The sequence below is a fragment of the Ochlerotatus camptorhynchus genome, unplaced genomic scaffold (genome assembly GCF_037179485.1).
Source record: "Ochlerotatus camptorhynchus isolate MF236.1 unplaced genomic scaffold, CSIRO-AGI_Acam_v1.1 ptg000232l, whole genome shotgun sequence".
Lineage (NCBI taxonomy): Eukaryota > Metazoa > Arthropoda > Insecta > Diptera > Culicidae > Ochlerotatus > Ochlerotatus camptorhynchus.
The window spans coordinates 3,624,389-3,647,160 of NW_027040722.1; the positions used below are offsets into that span (position 1 = coordinate 3,624,389).

A 22,772-nucleotide genomic window follows, 5' to 3' on the forward strand; every position below is an offset into this window, starting at 1 on the left:
ACTCTAAGTTTCTATTCGATTGGAAAAATCTGCTTAGTTTTTGATGATCAAATTTCTTGAAACTCAAAAAGTCGTGCAAAATTAAGCCTACAATATGCATTACTGGTTAAAAAATCATAATGGATGAAATATTAAAATTAAGGACGGGACTGGTCTATTCAGATCGTCAATCATACGCACATATGTATGTACTTATTCATGTAACAACAACAATCTCAACAGTCACTTCGCCGGCAAAAGCGTTATAAACCAATTATCATTCTCTCATCAAATTCAGTCTTTGCCGAAATCTCGCCGACGACGGAATGATTGCTTTTTTGGTAATTACCTTTGCGGTCTGCCTGTTGCTGTACCGGTATCAGCAACGCATGGCAAAAGCAGCGAAAATTGCCGCTCATTTTGCACACCCGAAACCGGTTCCCGTGTTGGGCAATGCGTTGCTCTTCGCCAACAAAGGCGCTCCGGAAATCTTCCGCACGGTGCTGGACCTGCACAAGCAGTACGGCCAGGATCTGGTCACCTACGGACTGTTTGGGGACTTTCAGTTGCACATATCCAGCCCGGAGGCCATCGAGCGGGTTCTGCTGTCCAAAGTCACCAAGAAGAACTACATCTACGGCTACGTGGAACCATGGCTCGGAAGTGGGCTGCTGCTGTCCTTCGGCGAGAAGTGGTTCCAGCGGCGAAAGATCATCACGCCGACTTTTCATTTCAAAATTTTGGAACAATTTCTGGAGGTGTTCAATGCGGAAACGGATCGACTGGTTCGGAAGCTGGAACAACATCTTGACGGAGAGGAGTTCGATATGTACGGGTACATTACGCTCCATGCGTTGGACAGCATCTGTGGTGAGTATTCGTTGTTCGAGTTTTTTCCGTTATCTCGTAGTGTGAAGCAAATGTGCGATAAGTGAAATTAGGATTTTTGTTTGCCAATGATGGACGGAACAAAAATAATCAAAACAGTGTTGGTTTGTTATTATTGAATCAATTGGTTGGATGGCATGTTCAAGAAAAAAATCTCATCCTGAGTTTTGACGCTTCTTGTAAGCTTATTCGTATCTCAACTTATAGCGAATTTGATTATTTTCGGGGTTGGAACCAGTTGCAACCAAGTGCGATACTGAATGTTTCGTCAGGAGCGATAGTACTTCCATAGTTATTGTGTGACAAGCATGTCCAGGGAAGTTGAAAAAAAAATAAAACCGGAAGATTTTGTAGACCGATCCGGAAATCGTGCCTTATGGTCTGAGGTCAAGCTTCCAGCGGTTTATTTCCAAATTGCCACGTTTAACCGTTAAATAACCACGTGTTGTATCTCTCGGAGAGTCTCAAAACATGTTGTGAGACAGCGATGGCAGTGTTGCGAATATAATGGAAAATAAGTCAACCATTATAATAATTACATTCAAAGAGAGATTGGGAAAGCCAAGAGCCCAATGATCTCATCCGACATCGGCATCGGACTAGGCTACCTGTGGTCAGTTACCTCATAATGCTGATAAACCAAAATTGAACTAATTCGATCAAACGTGTGCCAGAAATTGAAGTGTTAGTAACGTAAAACTGTTTCCATCATGCTAATAACCATTGGTTTTCGAAAGACAGGCTCACCAGCACGTGAATCAGCACAAGTGTAAACACCCCATAAAAGACACACGCAATCGTTAGCAAATGACAATCTTGAAAATTCTGGATGTCTGAATTAAAGTCGAAAGGAATGAGAAAAATGCACAATCACAATATGGCTCAGGGCCGTATTCACCTTTAACGACCTTAACTTAACGACCGACTATTTATAGAGTGGAGAACAGCTTCAGCAGCCCCTCAAGACCCTATTCCAAGCATGGGATTTTTCTAAAGACAATTAATCAGAAATCTATCCCAAAGATGCTGTATGATGTGGAGCTGCAAAAAAATGAGCGTTGTAAGTTATTGTTTACCCCATGCTTGCAAGAGGGTCTTGCGGGAGGGGATCGAAGCTGTTCTCCACCCTATTTCATCATTTTTCAAGTTTGGTGGCACTCGAAAAGCGCTGATGTCGTGTTCTTTTTTGTTTGTTTGTTTGTGAATAATGCTTATGAGGCATTCGTTCACCTGTGCTGTGTGGCATGAGATCATTAACGCGGTACCTATTATTGATGCATGTTACCGTTTGGGTACTTTGCCCTATGAAAAAAGCTCGAGCAGAGAGATAGCAGTGCTTTAAAGAGCGAGCACTCAACCGAACGAGACAGCAATCCACTAGTATACTGCTGTTCGGTGCGCTAATGACGTTCAACCTTGGTAGGAAACCTGGTACCGCGAGGAGTTCGCAGCTACAGAACCTCGTGCCATCCTGCACTGATACCACTGTCCGTGGCAATCGTGCCATTCATTGCACTCAACCAGCAGTCCCCTGCGTTCAGCGCAAGTGACGCCGACGCCGCCGACGTGCAGCAATATCAGCGATCATCCGATCGCACTCGTAGCCGCCCCGTCCGATTCCCCGCAGCAGAGATCCACGTGCCGGCCGGCCCTTACACACACACACACACCCCCAGAATTTGTAAGTAGGTTTTAATTAATAAAAGTTAAATAGTGAAAGATTAGGTGACCGTGTTTGCATTTGCTGATCAGTGTCCCCTATTTGTCCGGAGCCGACCTTGAGAGCTCCGTCTCTCAAGCTCGAGCTAGTCGCCGCAAAAGAGGCTGGTGGATAGCCCACCCCGTCTGGTCCCCGTGGCTTTAGACCAGGGACCTGGGGCATTGTAGTCTTAGAGAGAGAGAGCACACGCAGTGAGTAACAAATGGCGCCCAACTAACTGACAATACTGATCAGAAGTGCAAACAATTAAATCTGGAGTGAGCTTGGGTCAAAGGCTAGAAAAAATCTCGATTTGCTTTGAGTTGATTTCAGAAGGCAAAGTGCGTGACGAGTTATACTTACCCAAGTGTTCCCAAACAGATCATTCTTTAAAACATATCTACTTACTAGTGCGCGAACACTCACAAAAGCAGACATCTGAGCTGTAAAAGTACCAAATTACGGGAGTTTTTCTGAAAATCGGGGATTTTTAGTGTTTTTTTTTCGTTTAATGGGTCTTGATTCTACCCTGTAATAAATACGATTTGTTAGTATTTTTCAAATTGAAGCTTTTATTTGAATTGGTTTTAGTTATTTTTTTTTTTCATTTGGCATTGTCAACCGTTGACGGATATCAAGCAATAGCGATGGATCTTCAATCGATGTACAGATGCATGAATGTATCGCATCTGTCGATTGACGAAGTGGAACATGAGCTACTTATTCGGAACATATTGTACGGTTTAGATGAACATGATAGTATCAAGAGACGAAAGCTTAAAGATCAGATGAAGAAGGAGCGAGAGATGAAAAATATTGCGGTAATTTATTCTCCAACGTGGAGAGACGTAGTAGAGGAAATCTCAATTATTAGGTCAAAGTTGACAGTGATAGGGGGTTTATTGGAGAATCCAAAAACAGACACACGCCAACGTGAGAAACTTAGAACTCGTTTGGTGCATTACAGAGTGAGATCCTTTCTACTCTCGAGACCCTCTCGAGCTCGTAAACACATGATTGAAATTCAATCAATTAGTAAAATTGGTAACGACTTGCTTCAGAAGCATTTCGCTGAGGAGGTCGATGAGAAAAATGAGGAGTCGAATGAGGAAACAGATGAGCTAGGACAAGATCTGTCTAAGGCCCTAGAAGAGATTAGAAATGAAATCGAAATGTTGAATGAATCTACTTGCGCTAAGAATGCTGAAGCAGAAGAAGCTAAAGATGAAGCAAGTGGAGGAATAGAATCTTTAGTGAAATCGAAACAGTCAGAACTTAACAAATCCATGAGAAAATCGGAAGCAATTCTCAAGAAATTATCAGAATATGAAACAGGAGATGGTCAAAGCATAGCAGATTTAGTTCAACACTTCAAGAACTATGTAATACAATCAACAGAACAGGAAAAAACTCGCAGAGAAAAAGAAATCGAGCAAGAAAAACGGAAAATTAAAGAGGCCGAGGAAAACGTTGAAAGGAAACGACGCCTCGAAAAGCTTCTATTAAATTTGAATGAAAAAATTAAAGTTGAACCAGAAATGATTAAGCTGGAATTTTCAAACCCTTTGGAACTTCTTGATGATGCTAAACAACCTGAAAAGAAACAAAACGAAAACAAAACGGACTCAAATCTGAAAATTAAAAGAAAACCAAAATCAGAACCTGAAACTTCAGAATCAGAGAGTAGATCAGATAGCTTGTCAGAAGATAACGTAAAAGTATCAAAAGAGAAGGTAGGCAAAGGCGCAGTCAGGAAACCGGATAAAATAAAGCGAGAGAAACGGTCTGCATATTCTCGTAAGAAAAAGAGTAAGGGAATCAGTTTCTCAAGTGAGTCCCTGTCTACTCAAAGCTCATATTCATCTAGCTCGACTTTCGAAAGCTCATCAGACTCGGTTGAACGTAACGATAGACGTAAGAGAAGGAAGAGTAGGAGACAGTCGAAAAAGCCCTTGAAACGAGTACCAGTCTCAGATTGGAGACTTAAGTATGATGGCAAAGATAATGGTCGTAGGCTAGGAGAGTTTCTAAAGGAAGTTAAAATGAAGAGTAAGGCAGAGGAAATCTCGGACAGCGAGCTTTTCAGAGGAGCGATTCACCTATTCTCGGGGAGAGCCAAAGATTGGCTGATGGAAGGATTGGAAAATAGGGAGTTTAAAACATGGTCTCAATTGAAATCAGATCTGAAGAGAGAGTTCCTTCCTCCAGATCTCGATTTTCAATTGGAAATTCAGGCCACTAATAGGAGACAGGCTAGAGGAGAAAAATTTGTCGACTATTTTCACGACATGCTCAAAATGTTTCAGTCGATGACACGTCCCATATCGGAGAGACGAAGATTCGAAATTGTATGGCGAAATATGCGTTTCGACTATAAAAATGCATTGACAGGAGCAAATATAAAATCGTTGTCAAAACTCAAACGTTTTGGTAGGTTTGTCGATGAAAATAATTGGGTAAATTTCCAAAAACCATTTGACAATCCATCTCGTCCACGAACCAATCAGGTGAATGAAATCACTGGTTCAAAACAGCCTGAAAAAAGCACTTATAATTCGTCCAGAACAGACAAATCAAGAAACGTAGAAAACTCACAAAAAAATAAAACTGATTTGGACAAGAGAGGTAAGGGGAAAGAGAGGCAAGATACGGGAATGGAGCCCATGGAAGGGTCAGCCAAAAGCACTTTACAGAAACTCGTCGACCAATACAAACGTCCAGCCATAGGCATTTGCTATAATTGCCGAAAACAAGGCCATCATTATGGGGAATGTTCCCTTGAGCGACACAAATTTTGTCGTATTTGTGGCTTTCCCGATGTGTTCACTAAAACTTGCCCCTACTGCTCAAAAAACGTAGAGAGTTCGGCTTAGAGGAGGAAGCCGAAGCACTCTATCTGAATCCTCCTAACCTTGACGAAATTCAAGCAGCTTTATTGCAAAATGGCTTTGAGCCAGTTGCAGATGAGGATTATGGCATTAAACGGAACATAGAGGAGATTTTCGTTAAGGTCGATGGAGACGCACGACCCTTCATAAAAGTTAACATTCTTGGAAAGGAGATTCTCGGTCTTTTAGATAGCGGAGCACAACGAACCGTGCTTGGAATCGGTTCGAAAAGACTTCTTAAATATTTGCGTTTGAAAATTTATCCTTCTGAGGTTTCGATCAAAACCGCTTCAGGAGCCGAAATTGAAATTGAAGGATATGTTAACTTACCTGTAACTTTTAATCAGGAATGCCATATAATCCCAGCTTTGATCGCACCCAGATTGAATCGTAGACTTATTTTAGGCTACGAAGATTTTTGGAAAACATTTAGGCTCCAACCAACCATTCTGAATCAGTCCGAACTTTTTGAGCTGTGTTCAATCGATGAAGAGGTTCAGAGTGAGCGAACAGAGAATGATGAGTTGAGTGAAACCCAATTGCATATGCTAGAAGAGGTGAAGGGGTTATTTAAAGGATCAGTGGAGGGGGAAGTGCTTGATATCACTTCGTTGATATCGCACAAAATAGAATTGAGCGAAGAATTTTTGAAGTCACCACCGATCCGCATCAATCCTTACCCCACTTCTCCAGATATGCAGGTCAAAATAAACAAGGAGCTTGACAAAATGTTGACACAGGGTGTCATAGAAAAAAGTAAAAGCGATTGGACTTTGAGTACCGTACCCGTTCTTAAGCCAACAGGTGAGGTACGCTTATGTTTAGATGCGCGACGTCTGAACGAACGCACGAAAAGGGACGCGTATCCCCTCCCACACCAAGACAGAATACTCAGTAGGTTGGGATCTTGTAAGTATTTGTCAACGATAGACTTGACAAAGGCTTTTCTACAAATACCACTTGATCCTGCTTCAAGAAAATACACCGCATTTTCGGTGCTTGGGAGAGGATTGTTCCATTTCACCAGATTGCCATTCGGACTTGTCAATAGTCCAGCCACACTCGCAAGGCTTATGGACGACGTTCTCGGCTATGGTGAAATGGAACCGGGGATTTTCGTTTACCTGGACGATATAGTGGTGGCAAGCGAAACATTCGAAGCACATATTCGAAGTTTGCGAGAGGTTGCCGAGCGCTTGAGAAAAGCTAATCTCTCCGTCAATATGGAAAAATCAAAGTTCTGCTTGAAAGAGCTTCCATACTTAGGCTATATTCTCTCGTCAGAAGGACTTCGGCCAAATCCTGAGAGGATTGAAGCGATTATTAATTATGAGAGGCCAAATTCCATCCGTTCGCTCCGTAGGTTTTTGGGTATGGCCAATTACTACAGGCGGTTTATTCCACTCTTTAGCGAGTATACAGCACCATTGACTAATCTTCTTCGCAACAAGCCGAAAACAATCCGATGGAATGAGATGACTGAGCAAGCGTTCTCTAAAATTAAAGAATGTTTGATTACTGCGCCTGTCCTTAGCAACCCGAATTTTGACTTACCGTTTGTGATTCAATCGGACGCAAGTGATTGTGCCATTGCAGCTGTTTTAACACAAGAGCATGCAGAGGGAGAGAAAATCATTGCGTACTTCTCCCAGAAACTTTCTCCCACCCAACAATCGTATGCGGCCACGGAGAAGGAGGGCTTGGCAGTGCTCTCGGCAATTGAAAAATTTCGGCCGTATATTGATGGTTCGCATTTTACAGTCGTGACTGACGCCTCCGCCTTGACGCACATCATGAAAGGCAAATGGAGGACTTCTTCAAGGCTAAGTCGTTGGAGCATTGAGCTTCAGGGTTATGATATGGTGATTCGTCATCGGCGTGGACGGGACAATATAATCCCTGACGCATTGTCTCGCGCTGTCGAAGCATTTGAAGTGGAGGATGCTTGGTACTCCACACTGTTTAAACAAGTTCAGGAAAAATCTGATGATCACCTAGATTTTAAAATAGAAAACGAAAAATTGTATAAATATGTACCCTCGAAATGTGACACATTAGATTATGTTTTTGATTGGAAGCTTTGTGTTTCCGAAGGATCTCGAGAGAGGATTCTCCGAGCGGAACACGAAGATGCTTTCCATATTGGTTATGAAAAGCTACTTGATAAAGTGAGAAGGAGATACTTTTGGCCACGAATGGCAACGACCGTTCGAAAATTTGTAGAAAAATGCGAGACGTGTAAGGAGTGTAAGCCTACGAATGTCTCTCAGCATCCGGAGATGGGGAGGCAGAGAGTTTCTACGAAACCTTTCCAAATACTTGCAATAGATTTTATTCAGTCGCTTCCTCGAAGTAAGTCCGGTAACACTCACCTTTTAGTGTTAATGGATTTATTTTCGAAGTGGACTATGCTTTTTCCAGTGAAAAAGATTAGCACTAATATTATAATAAAATGTTTAGAGGAGCATTGGTTCCGCAGGTACTCGGTGCCAGAATTTTTGATCAGCGATAACGCTAGCAGTTTCCTGAGCAAGGACTTCAAGAAATTCTTGGATCGCTACAAGGTTGTGCACTGGGCTAATGCTCGTCATCATAGCCAGGCCAACCCTGTAGAACGATTGAATCGAACTATTAACTCATGTATACGTACATATGTAAAGGAGGATCAGAAAACATGGGATACAAGAATATCCGAAGTGGAACATGCTCTCAACAATTCAATCCACTCTTCAACCGGATTTTCACCCTATCGTATTTTATTTGGCCATGAGATCATCGCGACAGGTGATGAACATCGGCTGGATGCTGTCACTAGAGATCTCTCAGAGAGTGAAAGGCACGAGCGACGACTCAACATAGATAAGACCGTGCACGATACGGTGGTCAAAAACTTGAAGAAGGCTTACGACAAAAGTACACATAATTATAATTTACGCTTTCGTAAGCCAGCACCCGTTTATGCCATAGGGCAGAAGGTTTATCGTAAAAGCTTTACTCAATCATCAGCTGGCGATAACTTTAACGCTAAATTGGGACCTGCTTATATCCCATGCAGAATAGTATCTAGACGCGGTACAAACTCCTATGAGCTCGAGGATGAGTCTGGGAAAAAGTTGGGGATATTTTCGGCTGCAGATCTCAAGCCGGGGATTCCAGAACCATGAGTTGGTTGTTAGTGTACATAATTTCCATTAGAATAAGATTTGTTAAGATAAAGATTAAACTAAATAGAGCTATTTAAATAAATTCAACCAGAACAATAGATTGAAATTATCACAATAGGTAGAAGATATTACGAAAAAAAAAAGAGGTCAAGGTCACAGTCAAAGTCAAAGACAAAAGTCAGAGTCAAAGTGTGAGCAAATGAAGCAAAACGTATTGTCAGGGTTTAAAAGTCAAAGTTACAGCCCAAAAGGTCATCACAGAATTATCACAGTTTAGTCACAGCCAAAATAGTATGTCTCCGTTCACTAAAAATTTCGTCGAGTGTAATAGCGTCATTGGAATAACACTGATAAATGGTTAGAACCGAACAATGCCCATTTCCAATCGTCGCGTAGCAGATTCTTTCAGAACTAGTTCAGTCTGCGTTACGACTCAAGCAAACAACACTAATATCATGCCACAACGTCGTTTTCGATTAAACAATCACTTGTATGAATTTTTTCTACAGTCTAGAAGTAAAATTTTACAAAATAATAGCAGAATCGATACCAAAGTTAAAATCTACGTCAATCTTTCAGCCATGACAATGCACGTTTGAATAGAAGCTTCGTTTGATACCACTCACAGAGCCGAAGAGATCAAGTGTCTTCCACTGAGCACAGAGAGCGTGCTTAGATAAATGGGAGATGATAAGATCGATTAACCGATTCGACATAGGGTAAAGCGTCAAAAAAATAGCATTTCATAAAGAAGATGAAATGATCAATTTGGTAGGTTGACACTCAGATGTTTTCTATTGCGAAAGTCTGATCAGCTTGAAAGAAGCATCTCGACCCTGGGTGGAATTGGTATAAAGAAGATTTATTAAAATAAATTGACAACTTTGTCGTCAATTTATTTTTAGAGGGGATGTAGGGTAGTGTTACCGTTTGGGTACTTTGCCCTATGAAAAAAGCTCGAGCAGAGAGATAGCAGTGCTTTAAAGAGCGAGCACTCAACCGAACGAGACAGCAATCCACTAGTATACTGCTGTTCGGTGCGCTAATGTCTGAGAACCATGATAGTTTATAATCAGTAATGATTGATCTAATGTTTGCTTAGAATTAATGATATTATTAGTCATATTGTTGCTAAAACTAAACAGTGAATGAATAGTAGAGCACTAATGGCTCATTCATATACATAAAACAGATAGGAATTAGGGAACTGAATTAAATGAACTCCAGTATGAACGGTCGAATTAAATACAGAAACATACCAACTGTTATACACCTACACTTAACATACAGAAAACAACACCCACCACCCGGATCATGGAGGAGAAGGGAAATTTGGAATGGGACTAATGGATCAAGAAGGAAAGGGACATTTTGGGAAAAGGGAAATATATGGTCTGCTACCGGTCCGAAGAATAGCACTAGTTCTTTTCCACGCCAACCTTTGAGAGAACAAGTTCACCAAGTTTAAGAACAAAGTGTAAAAAAATAGTGAACAGTCAAAGCTGCCTAATATATTGAAACCGTAGAATCAGGTAGGACTATATAAAACGGACTCCGGTAGCATAACTTTCATCAGACCCTTTTCCTATTTCCCACGTGCCCTCAGGACCCATTGAGTTTTACCTCAAAACCGGCTGTAAAGCCTGAGTCAGGCCACGGTTTGTTAAATCAGCCCGAGAACGCACTAGGCCAGGTAGTGCTCGATCGACCGGCTATACGTGCCAACGAGCCGACGTTCAACCTTGGTAGGAAACCTGGTACCGCGAGGAGTTCGCAGCTACAGAACCTCGTGCCATCCTGCACTGATACCACTGTCCGTGGCAATCGTGCCATTCATTGCACTCAACCAGCAGTCCCCTGCGTTCAGCGCAAGTGACGCCGACGCCGCCGACGTGCAGCAATATCAGCGATCATCCGATCGCACTCGTAGCCGCCCCGTCCGATTCCCCGCAGCAGAGATCCACGTGCCGGCCGGCCCTTACACACACACACACACACACCCAGAATTTGTAAGTAGGTTTTAATTAATAAAAGTTAAATAGTGAAAGATTAGGTGACCGTGTTTGCATTTGCTGATCAGTGTCCCCTATTTGTCCGGAGCCGACCTTGAGAGCTCCGTCTCTCAAGCTCGAGCTAGTCGCCGCAAAAGAGGCTGGTGGATAGCCCACCCCGTCTGGTCCCCGTGGCTTTAGACCAGGGACCTGGGGCATTGTAGTCTTAGAGAGAGAGAGCACACGCAGTGAGTAACATGCATGAATTACACTAAATTATAAATAATTTCGTCAGTGTCTGTGGACAGGAACGTAGTGAGGGGGTGGCGAAGACGGCCCCCGCCAAGCGTGACAAGACAAAGGAGCGAATTCAAAGAGACTTCCGTAGCATCATCGATTTCGTTGACATTTAATAAATCGGCGTAATTCCAAGGACATTCTGCAGTGAACTAGTAGGTAGTACTACTGGAAAGTGTTCTTAAAGTCATCTGCGGAAATTTTAAAGTAATGTTGAAAAGTATTCAGTGGGCTTTGCGAGGAGAGCTTCTGGTGATTTCATTGGCGAATCTCAAGGGTGTTACTAATAAAAGTACATGGAAATTAAGGGGTGAATTCCATTGAGATTGTACACACTCTTGAACCTTTAACCGATTATCCAGCTACCACTACTGGCTATTGTTTAAGTTTTTAAGAGAGCTTCACCTCTGGACATGTCCACCTCGTTCTCGTCGATGAGCTCGCTCTGTGAATATTAAGTGTTCTTACAAATAATTCGGAAGCAAGGTACCAATACTAATCACGATTTCGAAATTGAGAACCCGTTCACCATCGAATAGTTCTTGACCATCTGGAGAACTTTGCCAAAGATAGCAAAATTCTGACAAGTTTTAAAAATGATCATAACGATTAAGCATGATTTTTTATATCAGTATATTCCAGATATAGTACATATATAACCTTCAACTTAGCATACTTTATTTAAAATTTCTCTCCCTCTACCATTAACTACTAGCCACATTTGTCACAAAGCTGGCACGCACATTTTAGTTCCAGAATTTTTGGAGTCCTGGCGATGCGTTTAAGCTCTGGTATTGAACGGATTTTCCACACAGCAAAAAAAATAATTTTGATATCACGTCAAAGTGGATGCACTACAATCATAGAGGTAACTCTAAGACTAGAAGGTCCCGAAATAACGTGCTCAACTTTTTGGCTCAGCTCTGGTACTCTCTTCGGTCCCAAGCTAATCGATTCACCCCTCGAAACATTGGAAAATCCACTAACCCCTCATTTTATCTGTCAAACTTTCATAGCGGATCAAAACAAACATTATGTAGTAGTAGAATTTCGACTAAAATGGGATACGTTAATCGTTTGCTTGGGACCAATAGGCTAGTCCAGTAGTGAGCCAATTTAAAATCGTTAGTTTCGTATTGATTGTTGCTACAATCATGTCGAAAATATGGTGTAATATTACTTGCTAAAAAGGACAAAATTATCATTAATACAATGCATGAACTGACATTACGCTGCTTTTACTGCATTTGTTTATTTATGTGGTCATAAAAATTACATGAAATTTTTGACATGATTGTAGTGCATCCACTTTGATGTGATATCAAAATTATTTTTTTGCTGTGCACGCACGGTTCCGTTTTACCACTATAATGTTGTGGAAAATAAATGTTTCATTCTTTCAAAGAGATTGCAGTTTCTGAAAGATAACACACGAATTTATGCAGATTTATGACATGCCCTATTTTTACGTCCATGGCTGCTTGAAATCAAAAACGAATGAAATTGCAAATCACAAGCTGATATTTGTACACACTTTAAAACAAACATATTTGAACATATACCTATTTTACCCATTGAGAATTGCAACTTTGCAAATCTCAATCTGTGCCGATTATTTGATCTGTGCCGTAAGCTGTGCCCAGCGTTGTGCCGACTGTGACGAAGTGTATAGTCTCAGCAACCCATGACACAGTGGGCAAAAAGTGACAAAACCGCAACTAAATTGAATATCTCAGCTGCCAAACGGTTTCAGTCAACATGTTATACATTTTCTCAAAGGAAAAACTCTCCTGAATCGATTGGTGGTGGTCTCGTTGGCCGGAGACTTTTGCGTACCGAAATAGAGGGCCGGGATCAACCCGAGTTCCCGGTAATGTAGGAAATGCCACTATCTATCGGCATAATTTTAGACTTTACCTAACGTATATTACTGGAAATTGAAAGTACTAAGCATTTATGGTGTAAAGACACCATATACGCCCTCAGGAAAACTCTACTGGCCTAAAGGAGGATCCGGAACGACCGATAAAGTGGCCACATTATAAAAATTGTGCTAGAACCTTGCGATTTTTTCTATGTTGTTCAGAATCAAGAGATCAAAGCGTATTTAACTTGGAATAGATATTTAGGAATATGGTGGCCATATCCTGCTTCACCGGATAATCTGAATTGACCGATAAAGTGGCAACATTATAAAAATTGTGCTAGAACCTTGCGATTTTTTTCTATATTGTTCAGAATCAAGATATCAAAGCGTATTTAACATGGAATACATATTTTGGAATATAGTGGCCATATCCTGGTTCTCCGGATAATCTGGATTGACCGATAAAGTAGTCACATTATATACATTGTAGAAGGGTGACTGATGGCAGAAGTTGTCCACCGACGAGGAAAAAAGTTCTTTTTTTTCCTTTGGTTTGTTTTCCGTCGATCTTGTTTTCCGTGCTGAGCACCAATGCTACCGACGCCAGGGCGACAGCACCCACACCTGGACCCTACCTATCGACCCATCAACTCATGAACCGGGGACCAACGGCTTTACTTCCCTTCCGAAGGAAGGCGTGATCAGAGATGTTATGCCTCAGAACATCCCGGCGATGCCGACTGGGATTGAACCCAGGCCTGCTGGGGTGAGAAGTAAGCACGCTTACCACTACACCACCGGCACCGCTAGAAAAAAAAAGTTCTGTACTGTGCAACTTCTGAGCTGATTTTGATGCACCTCGAGTAACTCACATTGCTCAGTGAGAAAGATCACTATCGTTTGATTTCTCACTTTTCGCATCACAGCAACATATGAAGATGCACCTTAATGCGAATCCGAAAAGCTGTTGTCAATCAAAACATCAATAAAAAAAACATGGTTGCAGAACTCAATAATTCAGCGAAACTCTGAGACACTTAAATTAATTGATTTGATTATCCTGTATCATCTCTGCTTAATAACCTACGTTCAATCATAGAGGTAACTCTAAGATCAGAAGGTCCCGATGAAACGAGCTCCACTTTTTGGCTCAGCTCTGGTACTCTCTTTGGTCCCAAGCTAATCGATTCACCCCTCGAAACATAGGAAAAACAAATAACCCCTCATTTTGTCTGTCAAACTTTCATAGCTAATCAAAACAAACATTGCGTAGTACTAGAATTTCGACTAGAATGAGGTACGTTAATCGTTTGCTTGGGACCAATAGGCTAGTCAAGTAGTGAGCCAATTTAAAATCGTTAGCTTCGTATTGATTGTTGGTTCAATCCTTATCAACTGTGAGCGTGACCTTACACTTACCAAGGGCGAATGCTTGTCCGGCTTGATGTGGTGGAAAAAATGGATCTGCCTGACCGGCAAATCCGGCAAATTAAGTACCCCGCATGTACTCCAATACTCGTCGAAGCAATCTTGTTCGCAGCGCTTGACAAACTGCCACTGGATGAAACTGCGAACCGAGCTCTGAATTACCACTGTGCCGTTCTACTGACGGTGGTCATCCATCCTTACTCTTATGCTTCTGTTGTGCCTTCCGGATGATCGTGATACTGTCCCGTTTCTGCAATACACCACCGTGATTTTGCTGCGGCCGTCGACGGCAGTCTCCTTTAAAGTAGAACATCACTACATTCGTGTGTTCTTCGGTTTCTCGATGGCTAAATAAGTCCATAGCGGCCCAGGTGTAGAATTTATTGTTCGTCTCCATCTGTTTATGAACAGCGCTGACGATATCGAGTGATTGGTAGCGATCTTGTGAACTTGATCACGTCCCATGACGATCCTGTACTTGGTCTTAACATGACCGTGAGAATGCAAAGAGAAAGTTGACGACGATAATCTGCTTGATTTGTTCTTCGTCTTCCTGACCGGTTTTCACTTCAATTTAGTCCGGTTGATCGTTGATGGGTTTGAAGTCCGGACGAGGATCGCACTCACCGGAAACATTGGTAGCGGTTACTTCAACGTCCTCCATATTTACGGCTTCGGAAATGACGGCGGCTGCTCTGGCTGAACATTCCGCAGGGGTAATGGTGGGTAGCGTTGCCGTCGGAGCTGGAATTGGGTGTTAATCGGTTGATGGGGAGATGTTTTCTTAATCGGAAACTGTAGCGGTGGATTTCATTGGAGGGGCCACGGTTGGAATATTGCTCACCACGCTATGTTTATATGCCGTGATAGAATCTTCACGCTATAGCTAACTTGCATGGTGCTAACGAGAAGGGGATCGGAGTTAGTTATTACCATTTTCATTGGGACTGCTGTTACGACTACTGGATCATTCGCACTGATGGGATCGTTGCATTATAGGTGAAATTCCAGATGTTTAGAAGAATAGCTGTTTGGAGAGCTTGTTTGATCAGCGATGATCCTTTTGAAGTGACAACTGGGACTGGCTGCGTAGAAGGAAGAACCACTGCTGAAAGTTGGCTGGAACTAGCAGTAAGCAGACACCGGCACAGGTTATTCCATAATATTCAAGCTATTCGAAAAGCTCAGGATACACTTGGGCTTACTTTGGTTACAAACAAAACTGACGTTTAATATGAGAAGCATATTCTTAAAGGGAGCAAACGGAGTAAGCAGAGAAAAAATCGATGAACGTCGAATAAATATTGAGGTACATTGAGTTACTCGCGCGTTACTCGCTGCAAAAAAGCAACTCAGAGTAAACCTGTCTCACTAGACTGATGCAAAATTTGAAATTTTCGCTCCACAGTTCTCAAACGGTTCCAAATTGGGTCCTGATTATCCTTCCAAAATTTGAACTCATTTAGTAAGAACCTGACTTGGCACAAACCATTTGAAGTTTATATGGAAATTACTATGGGGAAACCATAATTTCGGCTCATATCTATCTCAAAATTCACCAGTTCACTCTACTTTAGAAAATGATAACTGCGCTTGTTGAACATTTTATCAGCTACAAGTTCGTTCAAGACCACTTTTCGATCAAATGTAAGGAACAAAAATTATTAATGATTCAAGTCAATGATGTCTTATGATTATGCTCAATCAACTGTTCAGCAGGCAACAATGGTGTTTATGGCGCGTAGAATAGAGGACAAAAATCATGGCTACTATGTCACACTGCAGAATACAGTGTTGCCCACAATACAGTTGCTTAATCTTGCCATAAGATTATCAATCTCTTAAACAATTAATAACTATTTAATTTGACGTTTGGCTGAAAAATGATTTTCTGCAATGTTGTAGCTGATGAAAATTCCCATAAGAATAGCAATACAATTTGTTAACAGTACAATATGTAAAACGGCTAGACGAAAATGAACAAAAAGTTTGGTTTTCCCATAGTAATTCCTATATAAACTTCAAATGGTTTGTGCCAAGTCAGTTTCTTATCAAATGAGTATGAACTTTCGGAGGCTAATCAGGACCCGATTTGAAACCGTTTGAACACTGTGGAGCGAAAATTTCAAATTTTACATCAGTCTACTGTCTTCCCCTTGTTCTGTACCGGGTGTTATTATGGTAGACGTTCACCGAATCCTGTATCATAAGTACTCAACCGGAGAGTGGAAGATGTGCCTCTACATTATCATCATGCTTCTCGGGCAATCAGGAAGGATTGGACCTAAAATTCTCACCGGCGATAGTAGAAGCAGCAACAGACCTTCAGTAGCTTCCTAATGCCAGCAGTCGCTGAAGTGAGTACTGAATTCGTCTAACAGAGCTATACAATTTTTGGTAAGATAGTAAAACGACTGCAATTTTCCATGACTTTGAACTTTTGAACAACCTAATAAAAAAACAGGAGGCCCAAACCGCTGAGATTGTTTATTGACGAATTTAGAATTTACTAGTATTGCCAAAGGGTAGGTAACTCCGCACCCCAATCTTGGGTCAAAAATTGTCTCAGTGTGCCACAAGTGTGCCGCAGGTGTGCCGATTGTGCCGGCAGTGCCGATAATAGAGCAAGTTGTGATTTTTTGTAAAATATGAATACTATGGTATTTTTGTCAACCCGGCATTTCTGACAGCATTAATGGTTTGGTTTGCAATCGTAAGGATAACAGCGATCTAGCGACAACTATGGAGGAATGTTGGCGAGATGGACCGTGAGCGATCTCAGCCGTCCAACCGGACACAACAAAGTTAAAAATCTGGAGTGCAACCGGAAGTGTCCTTGCATCGAAAACCGTTGAATGTGATAATTGAACGGCCCCAAAAGTGCCAAATATCGTGCTCGATAAGGATTCCTTCTACCGACGAATAAAACGCCTCTACGCCAACTGGAAGGAACAAGAGTTTTCCCCTGATGATTCGCTGCAAAAGGTGGATTGCATTCTGACGGCGGTCGGCGTAGACGAGGAAACCATCTACACTACAGCACATTCATCTCGCTGCAGACCTGGCTGCTGGGATACGAGCTGATCGATACGATTACGGTGCTGTGCGAAAAGTCCATCTTTTTCCTGACCAGCAAGAAAGGAGCAAGAATAAGATCGACTTCTTGAAGCAGATCGAGAAGGACGGTGAGGAGGGCATTCCGTCCGTGAAGCTGTTGGTTCGGGATAAGAATGACAATGAGAAGGCCACTTTTGAAAAACTGCTGAAGGCGATCAAGGGATCCAAGGATGGCAAAACTTTGGGCGTCTTCTCCAAGGAGAACTTGAATTGTGTGAATCATGACGAGCCTTCGTCAAGGACAAGGCGATTATCCAGTCGGGTGGCAATTACAGCTTGAAGTTCAGTACATGCAGCGACAAGACCTGTCTGCACTTCGGATCGATCATCTGTGCTCTGTCAATCCGACGGAAACGATTCAGCAGCACTACACCTTTCTGCTCAATCTGGAAAGGAACTGCTGAAGGTGATGATTACGGTTAAGAATCTCTCGGAGGTTTTCGACGTCGGAATGACAAGATGGAAGATCCCAAGCTAAGACGTTCGGTTTTGCCATCGGGTTGGAGTTCCCGGAGAATTCGATCGTAGTACCTCAACCAGTGAAATTTGGTTAAAAATTTGTAAATTAATTAGGTTGAGTGGAAGCAATACAAATTGTGGCCTCTATAGTATACATTTCAGCAGCAAATCACCATCACTCGATCAGTTGGTCATCTACCAAACCAAACTTACTTGAACAATACCGAACTACTTTTCACGGCACAATCACATGGAATTTTTATTGCTTCCATTCAACCTAATTAACTTACATTTTTTTATAAGCAAAATCGAGCACCATTTATTCTACCTCGTATAAGTTGCCACATATCCGAAAATAAAACTACACTGGAGTCGCTTTTTACGCGGGTGATACGTCCCGCGTAAAAAAAAACCGCGTAAATTCCGGAATCCGCGTAAAAAAAAACCGCGTAAATTCCGAAATCCGCGTAAAAAAAAACCGAGTAAAAAAAAACCGTGTAAGAAAAAACCGCGTAAAAAGCGATATACCGCGTAAATTCTGAAATCCGCGTAAAAAAAAACCAAAATCCGCGTAAAAAAAAACCGCGTAAATTCCGGAATCCGCGTAAAAAAACCGCGTAAATTCCGAAATCCGCGTAAAAAAAAACCGCGTAAAAAAAAACCGTGTAAAAAAAACCGCGTAAAAAGCGACTCCAGTGTACTCTACATACGTCCTTACCACCGGAAAACAGTTGTTATACCCTTCACCGCCATCAAAGCATATCCATCATTGTCGCAGTAGTTGAACCAGGAGTTCTTGATTAGCCGGTAATCTTTTCCTTTAAGTTTTCCGTATTCAACCGCCACCACTGCATGATCCAATCCATCCAAATTGTTCTTGCATTTCGGTTCGTAGTACACTCCAGTTGCGTAGTAGCTGCAAGACTTGTGACTGGCATCGATAGCAATCGACAGCCCTCGGAAGCCTACATTTCAAATTTAAATGTGAACCGAGAAGTGAATTGCTGATCTGTGTTCCTCTAGTATATTCAATTAGAGTATGTTTCTGAAATACACAGTCAAACAGCACGTAATGTTGTGATCAACTTCAATGACAGCTGTCCAGCAGTGCTCCCATTTTATTTAATGAACAATCCAATGCCTACGAGATTGTGCCGAGGTTGAGCCGAATCTATTTTCGGAACACTGTGCTGAGTGACTTACCCCTTGAGTATTGCTTTGTTTCGTCTTTCTGATAGCTCTCAAATTTCAATCCGTTCATCCACTTCTTCCATCGACTAATATCCAACAGCATCCAAATGCTGGTCCAGGATCTTGATACCGGATGCCAATGTTTGATCCACTTTGTCTCTTCTTGTTATTCATTCATATTTTTCATCCTTGCTTGGTCTTACCGGAATTGCATATTTATAGCCCTGAAATTGCTGGCGGTTCCGATTGCGTTTATTAATACCACGGTTCAAATTGGCTTCGTTACCTTCGGTGTAGTTACCTTTACAATTCTACAAGCAGAATCCTTCTTAATGTAGCTAATACAGTCAATCTAAACTCCGAGATGGTTCAGTCCATAGAATGAGCTGTACGGCTGACTGATTGGTGAACCATCAATTTACCGAGTGGTTATCCGGGAAAAACTGCTGCAGTTTCAGACGCATCTACAGAATGGCAGGACCGTTCTGCACCGGGTTCTTGTTGACACCATACATTAAAGCTGCAATTGGAACTGGGTTTTGCAATTCTCTTTACCTTTAAAATTTACATACCTTTACAACGGCCATCTGGGGTAAGCAGGCCTATTCTACGTGGCTCTGACTCTGACTAGTTTGTTTGGGTCCCAAAACATAAATCTTTTCGAAACTATGGACATCCGTCAAATACCTTGTAGACTGTCGTTAGAGGTCCATCATCAAGGCACGGAGAGTCTCGTCAATTGTGTAATTTTTTATTATGATTTGGGATAACTTTGCTACAACTGTCCTGTCGAAATACGGTTAACCTTTATTTGGTTCCTGGTCATTGTGTTGCCAAAAACTTAAAACGCAAATTTTCTCAGATTGAGTATAATTATTTTCAATCTGATAGCACCATCATTACCCTTCACAAACTTCTTTTCAAAACTCATTTAAATCAAATTTGAGAATCGCTCTGAGATTCACATGATTTTTTTTTTTTATAACAGTTCAGAATTTCTATGCAAGACACTTCTAGCAAAATTAAATTCATCTTATGATAATCATCGAATTTTTTAATTATTATTTCAAACGTTTACGAATTTATTATAGAATTATGAAATAGCATTATTGTTGGCTACTTTTGTAGCCAATGACGATGGAGCATCCTAATGAGTTTGATTGAAGTTGATCTATTAAGACGCTTTGATATGCAGAGTAAGCTCATCTACCCAGCTGAACGCTCTTCTGTAGTTGGTCTCACTATCAACGGCAACATGATCAAATCATTGAATGTCAACACGGACCACTCTCAGTTCTCCAGTTGTGGATCACGCTATAACATATACAGTTGGTAGAAGCTACTGTTACGGTCTGCTTTGTTCATCACCTGTTAATCGGCTTTCATCCCAATCTTACTTACAGTACTATTTAGCGAAGTTCTCACATTCGTTTCTTCCCAGAAACCTCCATGGGCATCTCGATCAATGCCCTGGACAACCCCGATAACGCGTACGTCCAAGCGATCAAAGATTTCGGAGGCATCGTCATCGAGCGAACGTTCTCCGCTTTGCGCGCATTTCCACTGCTGTACTTCCTGCATCCATTCTACTGGCGCCAGCGAAAGCTTATCAAAACCATGCATGATTTCACCAATTCGGTGATCAAAGCCAAACGTCAGGCTTTCAAGGAGAAGCTCACGAATGGTAACTCAGACTCCATTGCCAAACCATCCGAAGACGACGGAATATACGGCATGAAGAAACGGATGACCTTTCTGGATCTGCTGATGAACGAGAGCTCCTTGAGCGATTCGGATATTCGCGAAGAAGTGGACACATTCATGTTCGAGGGTCACGATACGACCACTTCCGGGATGTTCTTCTCGCTAATGCTGCTGGCTATGCATCAGGATGTTCAACAACGGTTGTACGATGAGATTCGGGAAGTCCTCGGAGAAAATGCTAGAAGCACCACGTTGACCAATGGAACGCTGCAAGAGATGAAGTACCTGGACATGGTGATCAAGGAAGCACTCAGAATCTACCCATCGGTACCGATCATCGGTCGGGAGCTGCTGGAGGATGTCGAGATCAGTAAGTGTGGTTGGTGACTATTTATGTCGATTTTTTTTTTATAAATATCTATTCTTTCAGATGGATGCCAAGTGCCCCGGGGGACTGCCATGGTCGTAATCCTGTACAGCGTCCATCGGAATTCGAAAGTTTTTCCGGATCCGGAGCGTTTCGATCCGGAACGGTTTTCCGACGATCAGCTTAGTAAGCGTGGTCCGTACGATTACATACCGTTCAGCATGGGGGCTCGAAATTGCATAGGACAAAAGTACGCCCTGCTGGAGATGAAGGTCACGCTGGTGAAACTGCTTGCGTGGTACCGGTTCCTGCCGGGGAAGTCAACCGACTCGATTCGCATTCAGGGAGATTTCGTGCTGCGTCCGTCCGGCAATATGGCGCTGAGAATTGAGAAGAGATGTTGATCGGAATGGAGGGGGATGGCCATTTTCTCCGACGGTTATGTAGATTAGTTTTCAAATATGGAGGCGAACCAGCCCAAGGCTGAAAGCCTCCCTAATAAAGATAAATAATAATAATAATAGTTTTCAAATACAAAAAAATGTTTGGATGAAAAATGGGCCTTCGGAAAATCATAAAAAAAAGCATTAGTTTCTTAACATGTTATCTCATGAATTGAATCCAAAATTACGCAAATAAAGACACTACACAAAATCAAATTTCATATGTATCAAATGCTTCTCTAATTGAGAATCGACTGCAACTAGGAATTATTGTACAGATATCGGATTTTCAACCACACGGTGCATCAAAACGCTACTATGTTTTATGTCCGACGTTTCGGCCTTTGAACTTGACATTGTTCAGGGGATATAAATCTGTACCGTTCTCCTACAGGTTCCTCCAGAGTGCATGCAATTTATTAGCAAGTAGCAGCATGTAGCTTTCCAGTGATTTTGGGAACTGAATCGAAAAAACAACAGTCTGCCACTGCTGGTCGGTTGAAATGGTGAGGTTTAGAGTGGTCCTCACAGCCATTCTCACCCACCTTGACATGTTGATTTCTGAACCTTCAAGAAAACAAAATCAGTGGCGCCGGTGGTGTAGTGGTAAGCGTGATTGCCTCTCACCTAAAGGGCCTGGGATTTTCTGAGGCATAAAATCTCTGAAGGAAGGTATAGCTGGTGGTCCCCGGTCGTTTCAGCTATCCAGATGATGTCTTCAAAGTTACGACTCTTACGACAGAATCAGCACCCGGGTGTACAACCAGTCTTCCAACTTCAAACAAGACAGGCCTAGTCCATCGCTTACACTTACCTTGTAATTGACAGAGGTAATCTCTCTTCCATCTGTCCAAAAAAATCTGTAGATGCTGCTGAACTAATTGATACTGCCTTAAGCGGTTCAAAGGTACCAACCGTACGTCCGGCTCGGGAAGTGATTGTAAGGAACTGCCAACCAGGAAATACGTGGGGATAAAAGGCTCAAGATCATCAGGATCATCTGACATCGGAATCAGCGGCCTGGAATTCAAGCAGCCATCTACTTGAACCAGCAACGTAAACATATCCTCGTGTGAAACAGGATTGGAACCGATGACCCGTAGAATGTTTTGTTTAGCTGATCGTACCGGAGCTTCCCACAATCCTCCAAAGTGTGAGGAAACGTGAGGATTAACATGCAAACTAATCCCTTCGTCGGTACAGAACCAGAAGAACATCTTGTCGATGATCAGCATCCTTCCATAGACGAAAGAATTCCTCCAGCTGGTTGTGGGCTCCAACGAAATCAGC

At 42.1% G+C, this 22,772-nt stretch overlaps 1 protein-coding gene across 1 annotated transcript; it reads left to right on the forward strand.

The window, feature by feature from the left end:
• Positions 1-280: 280 nt before the first annotated feature.
• On the forward strand, positions 281-21,444 carry LOC135704218 (cytochrome P450 4c3-like). The gene is made up of 3 exons (XM_065225693.1): positions 281-849; positions 20,410-21,042; positions 21,103-21,444. The coding sequence occupies exons 1-3, from the start codon at positions 306-308 to the stop codon at positions 21,441-21,443; spliced, it is 1,518 nt and encodes a 505-aa protein (XP_065081765.1). The 5' UTR covers positions 281-305; the 3' UTR covers position 21,444.
• The last annotated feature ends 1,328 nt before the right edge of the window (positions 21,445-22,772 follow it).

Bases quoted from the DNA above. Each gene is read 5' to 3' on its own strand.
- LOC135704218 (XM_065225693.1), top strand. From the start codon at position 306: ATGATTGCTTTTTTGGTAATTACCTTTGCGGTCTGCCTGTTGCTGTAC. The intron at 850-20,409 runs GTGAGTATTCGT...GTTTCTTCCCAG, and splicing joins TGCGTTGGACAGCATCTGTG to AAACCTCCATGGGCATCTCG. The intron at 21,043-21,102 runs GTAAGTGTGGTT...CTATTCTTTCAG, and splicing joins GCTGGAGGATGTCGAGATCA to ATGGATGCCAAGTGCCCCGG.